Here is a 6,000-nt window from a genome sequence, read left to right as displayed (position 1 = left end):
ACTTGATTCCTCTAAATAATTCAACAACAAAAAACAAACAAACAAAAAAACAACTACCTAGAGCCTATCAGGATGCCCTAGTCTACAAAGTAGCTGTGGTACCTGATTCTTTCCCCCTCAGGGAAGCTACTATCTCACCAACCCCTCTAAGGGGCAGCACAGCAGTACAAACACTTCACCACATTTCCCACCTAGGAACCCAAACACTCTCCATTCCACACATGCAAGATGTTGACCCAAAAATTTGCAAATACTCACCTTATGTTTTAAGTGGTGTGTTCAAGGGTGGGAGACCTCAGAACAAGAATGGGGACAGAGGGAGATGATGTCTAAGGAACTAGCAATGTTTTATTTTAGCAATGGTCACAGAGTGTCCACTTGACAGTAATTTTTAGTGTTTGTTGTTTCCTACACTTCTGAATGTATGTATAGCTCACAATAAATGTGCTATACAGACAGACATGCAGTTAGGGTTATTTTTTCCCAGAGCATAAGGAGAAGAAAAATGAGATTTGGAAAAACAATGTGTTCCCCACCCCCCAAAAAAACCCTTGTAAAAGTTGTTGAATTCTGGCACACGTTCCCATGTATCTGCAAAAGAGTTGGTTCCACTCACTTTTCTTTTAATCAAGCCTATTATCATAAATAAAAACATACATGCTGGGCGCTGGTGGCTCACAACTGCAATCCTTGCTGCTTGGGAGGCTGAGATCAGAAGGATTACAGTTTATGAGAACCCACCTCCATAATAACCAGACCAAATGGACTAGAGATTTGGCTCAACAAGTAGAGCGCCTGCTTTGCAATCTCCAAGCCCTGAGCTCAAACCCCAGTCCTGCCAAAAACAAACAAAAACACACAAAGATCAACTAACAATTTCAATTTTTAATAATGGAAACAATTTTGCCATTCCAGAAACAATTTAGGAGAGAAAAATCTTTCCTATAAAAATAAACTTAAAACTCATCAAAATTATAAATATTATAACTTTTTACTTCTGCAATTCAAAATGCTCCCATGCGATCCCCCTTCATTCAACAGCGTTCCTGTACCTTCACATCATGAAGAGCAAAGACTGTGCAGCCGAGATCAGCTTCATCACCCTACAATGATTCTTTAAAAATCTGTGGCCTTTAGGGCCTTATTTCTTCTTTTTATACATTGAAAATGTCGCTGCAGTAACCAGTGTCTGGAAGAGAACATCCGTCTTCAAAGAACTGACAGAATTTCATACAGTGACGTTTTCCAAATTGCAACTTGTAGTGCACATGACAGTGAGGTCCTGGCTAAACACAGATGAAGATGCCTATTTTAGACAATCTACTTCAAGTAAAAAAAAAAAAAAAAAAAATTCACAGATACCCATCAGCTGCTACTTCAGGTTCTAACAGTGTCTTAATTTGAGAAACAAAGGCTTTCCAAACTGAAAGTTGACTGGGATGAGTAATTAGAAGACCAGGTGGTTGATAGCAGTATACCCAGACACAAGCCATAGTCTGAAGAGTAAAACCAGTACAAAAGTCATGAAGGCTTTCCCTGAATAATGAAGGTAAAGTGTTAGATGACAATGTCACTAAAACCTCATCAATGCACTATAAAGAAGTGTCATGCAAAATTAAACAAGATGTGCCATACATATTTTATAGCTAGTTCTACTGTTTTTTTTTTTCCAACTTTCCTCAAAAGCTTAGGAAGATCTGATTGTCTCAATAGCTTGTGTGGCACAGCACAACCAATGTTATAATCTGCCTCCAACAAGATGGGTATTCTCTGATAATTCAGAAGAACCACCAAGAGGAAACACACAATAAAAGGCACAATTCAGCCAGGCACCAGTGGCTCACAGCTATAATCCTAGTTACTCAGGAGGCAGAGATCAGGAGGATCGCGGTTCGAAGCCAGCCAGGGCAAATAGTTCCCGAGACCCTATCTTGAAAAAAAAACTCTTCACAAAAAGAAAAAGGGGGAGCTGGAGGAGTGGCTCAAGGTGTAGGCCCTGAGTTCAAACCCCAGTACAACACACACACACACACACACACACACACACACACACACACACACACACACACACAAAGCACAAATTGCTTTAGAGGCAAAGAACTGAAGCACCTTGGAATTTCAAAAAGAATCCATTAGGTGTCACCAGAGTGTGAACAATTCCTTGGGAATTTATAAACAAAAAACCTAGACTAAAAATAGACTGCAAGGCCGCTCTAGAACCATAGCATTCCCTTCCCCCTGTCCTCAGATTGATAAATTGCTGAAGAAAATGAGGTTATGCGCCTGTTTGAAGGAAGGCTGCTGTTGCACACGCACTTCTTTGGTTGGAAAGGAACACGTACTTGTGTTAAAATATTTCCATAATGAATGCCTGATGTGCAGCCTGCTGGGCGTGGCTCTTCCTCCTCTCTTGGGGCCTCTGCTCACAATCAAGTCCCTTAGAACTGAGGGTGTGGTAGTAGAGGGTATTTTATCCCTGTTCTCTATCATGTGAGAAGGGACTTCAACTTCTAACAGAAAAGGAGGGGGACAGGAATAGGGGGAGGGAAGGGAGGAAAAGGGAAGGAAAGGAAAAAAAAAATGAGAAGACAAGGGACAAGGAAAAGGAAGGATGGAATAAAAGAGAAGAATGATTGTCACAAGTTTGCTGTGAGCTCTGTACTTGGTAAACTGAAGGGAAAACTTGGAAAACACATCTTCGGGGAGAGACCATGTAACTTAACAAGAGTCAGCAAATGGTCAGGCCCCGTCTACACGGAAGCTATACCAATAAGACCACCCGCTCAAGAGGGCAGAATCAGGGGGTTCTGATTCTTGGAGGAGTCTGATCCAGCTACATGAGGCCCACCAAAGGCCCCTCCATCCAGGTTTGTAAGATTCCTCCCCTTCTGACTCTCTGATTGACTGCAGAGTTCATGGGTCCCTTCTTTGGGTTTAGTTCCCGTAAGTCTTTGGCTCTGACCCCACAGTCTACCCATCAGGAAATCAAACAATCCTAAACTGGCTTTAACATCTCAACTGTGAATGCTTTTAACTCATTTACAAGCAAAAACACCTTTCTCCTCTATCACCCAATCTTCTATCACTAACTTACCAGGCAGGCCACCTGCCTCAACCCTCAGCTCTTACCTTCCCACAGGCCTTCTTCCAAACTTTCTCTTTACTTTCTTTGTCAGACCCCTACAAAATCCTTCCCAAATTCCCCAGGGTTCCTACATTCCTGTGCCTTTCAGTTCACATAGATAGACTCCCCCTGACAGTTAGAAAACAAAACACAGACAGGTAGTTTCAACATAGGACAAGTATTCAGAGAGATTCCTTGTTAAGTTTTTAAAAACTTGTCTGCACATCCTTAAGCTTAACATTGTCATCACATACTTAAAATAACTACAAGAAAATAAGGGAAAAAAAATCAACCCAGAGTCCATGCTTCCAAGCACTCTAGAATGCTCCTGCCAATTACAGGTTCACAGCTTGCAAGAGGTAACACCGCCATGCTGTAACAGAACGAGCTTGCAGAGTCCCTCACGTGGGATGGGTAAGGTGCAGGACGCTGCGTGACCAGGTGTTGGGAACTAAATCTAGAGAGAAAAAGGGAAGACTCTAGCATCGTGGGGCAAGAAGACAGCTCTCTGAGCAGAGAGGCGCTTACTGCATTTTTGTACATGTGTCCCAAGCTGTGCCTTCCCAGCAGGCAGGGAGCCTCGTGTGCTAGCCGGGCTTCCACACCTCACTGAGGGCTTCCTCCAGCTTGTGTCTGTAGGCTGTGTAACGCCTCTTCAGGTTCTGCAGCTGCTCATCTTCTTCCTTGTCCAAGATACGTAGGAAATTCTGCAGTTCTGGAAGGCTGAATGCTTCCCACTGTGAGACAATACAAAAGACAGCAATGCCAAGTGTATAACTCAAAGTCAAGAAAGGAATGCTGACTTTTTTTTATTTTTGAGACAGGATCTGGCCCAGGCTGGCCTCAAACTTAGGGTCCTCCTGCCTCAGCTTCCCCAGTGCTAGCGTTACAGGCATGTATCACCAAGCCCATACCCCAACACTTCAGAATATGATGTCCTGTTCAGTGAGTTATCAGAAGCACCAAGCTCACTCCATCCGCTCTTCACTTCCCTTCCCACCCTCGCCATTCTGTTCTCCAAAATGGCTCTTACTAAGACTGAAGACCTCTACATCCCACCTCCAGTGCACACACTCTTCACCCTGCCTCTTCACTTGCAGTCATTGTCACTGCCTTCCTTCTTCCTCCCACAATCAATCTCATCACCTCCCCAACTGTTCTCCAATCCACTGGCTTTCTCTGTCTCTCTGCCCTCTGGTGCTAACTACCACCACCCACTCCTGGCCTCCCACCTGACTGACTACCTCACTGTACTCTTAAGTGCCCCAGTCACTCCCCAAATACCCATGGGCACAACTCTTCCTGCTTACAAGCATTCAGTCGGCTTTTTCTGGTAAGAGCCTAACCTCTCTGGCCCCATCCTGCCCACAGGGACTCCCTCATCAACCCAAGCGGGTTGATACATGACCTTCTCTGCTCAACTTCACATGACCAGCACCTACTCATCCTTCAGGTCGCAGAATAAATGCCACTTTCACCAAGAAAAAGCTTCCAGGACATCTTCCCCTCTACTAAGTCTATGAGAAGATTTGAACCAAGATGGTTTTCCCCCTAAACCAGCTTAAGCAAGTTGTGACCAAATGGCCCCTGATTAAGACACAAAGCATTTCTTACTCCTTACCCCTTCCTTTGTGCTCCTCACAAAGGCTTCCCTATCTATATATGAAGATGGCCAAATGCTATCTATCTTTACAAACAGGTCCCTATCTTATGTAAAAGCAATATAAGCCATGGGGCTCAATTTTGAGGCACCCCAAAGTCCTTTGTCCTCTCCCAACTTCCTCCATTTTGTCTACATATTTACCTTACCAATCAGTTTCACACTTTCTTATGTGATCATGCTGCTGTTTACTGTCTTTTTCATTCATCTTAAGGAGGGGGCTGGGTAGCACAGCTCAAGTAGTAGGTACCTACCTACCTGCCTGCCTAGCAAGTGCAAGGTCCTGAGTTCAAACCCCAGTACCACAAAAACAAAACAAAGCAAAACAAAAAAATTACCTTTATCATTTCTAAGACAGATCTAGTCTTAGTGGTAAGGAACTCAGAGTTTGTCTAGAAAAGTCTCTCTTTTTTTCGGTTCTGAAGAATAGTTTTGCCAGATGTAATACTCTCTCTCTCCCCCCTCTCTCCCTCCCTTTCTTTCTAAGACAGGGTCTTGTTAGGTAGCCCAGGCTGGCCTCAAATTTGCAACCCCCTTGTCTTAGTGTCCCATGTGCTAGGATTACAGGCCATGCTGGTGCACCATCACACCCAGTCATAATGAAGACGTTAAAGTGATTGTATCTATTTGCTTACTGCCTACCTACCTCACACACACCTTACCTACACTGTAGCTGCATACTTTTCACTATTTGGGGCTTGTCCCTTGCCCTTGAGGCTCTGAGGTCTGTTTCCCAACACAGCTGGTACTTAGCAGGTACAAAATGTATTTTTTAGAACTTTTATTACACTAAAGCAGTGAATGTCCAGCAGAATACCTGGCATTATCTGGGAGACTTTTTTGAACATGTCCTCTGATCCCCAAAGGAATCGTGTCCTGGCTGAGAATCACTGCCAAGGGCAGAACACTGTCTAATGAAGTAAGACTCTATACCACTCAATATGAAAATACAGAAAGGACTGTGAGGCAAACCACCAAGTAGGTCAAAAGACAGAAGGCTTCCTTGAGGGTGAGCTGAAACTGGCTGTCAACAAAAATAAGAGCACAACTTCCTACAGTAAAATATTCTGCTCATTTTTTTTTAAATTTATCCTTTCACTTTTCACGTATGATAAGGTCTTCCAAAGAAAGACATTATAAAATATTTTCTCCCTCCCACCCCTAACAGCTGTGGAAAGTTTCTTGCCTCAGTTCAGTTTCCTTAAATAAGTGAGAA

The 6,000-nt window shown here is 43.5% G+C and overlaps 1 protein-coding gene across 2 annotated transcripts in view; it reads right to left on the bottom strand.

The window, feature by feature from the left end:
* Window positions 1–865: 865 nt before the first annotated feature.
* The window catches only part of Rassf3 (Ras association domain family member 3), a 72,366-nt gene continuing 67,231 nt past the window's right edge, over window positions 866–6,000 (bottom strand). The window contains exons 5-6 of one of the 2 annotated variants that reach the window (XM_020168343.2): window positions 3,730–3,861; window positions 866–1,286 (exon numbers count right to left, since the gene is read on the bottom strand). In XM_020168343.2, the coding sequence (XP_020023932.2) occupies window positions 1,155–1,286; window positions 3,730–3,861 (264 nt within the window). In that variant the 3' untranslated portion in view covers window positions 866–1,154. Of the gene's footprint in view, window positions 3,862–6,000 lie in introns of both variants that reach the window. The other variant, XM_074083828.1, reaches the window with a different exon arrangement.

The sequence above is a fragment of the Castor canadensis genome, chromosome 8, assembly GCF_047511655.1.
Source record: "Castor canadensis chromosome 8, mCasCan1.hap1v2, whole genome shotgun sequence".
In the NCBI taxonomy this organism is placed as follows: Eukaryota; Metazoa; Chordata; class Mammalia; order Rodentia; family Castoridae; genus Castor; species Castor canadensis.
This window is presented reverse-complemented; position numbering and strand designations above follow the sequence as displayed.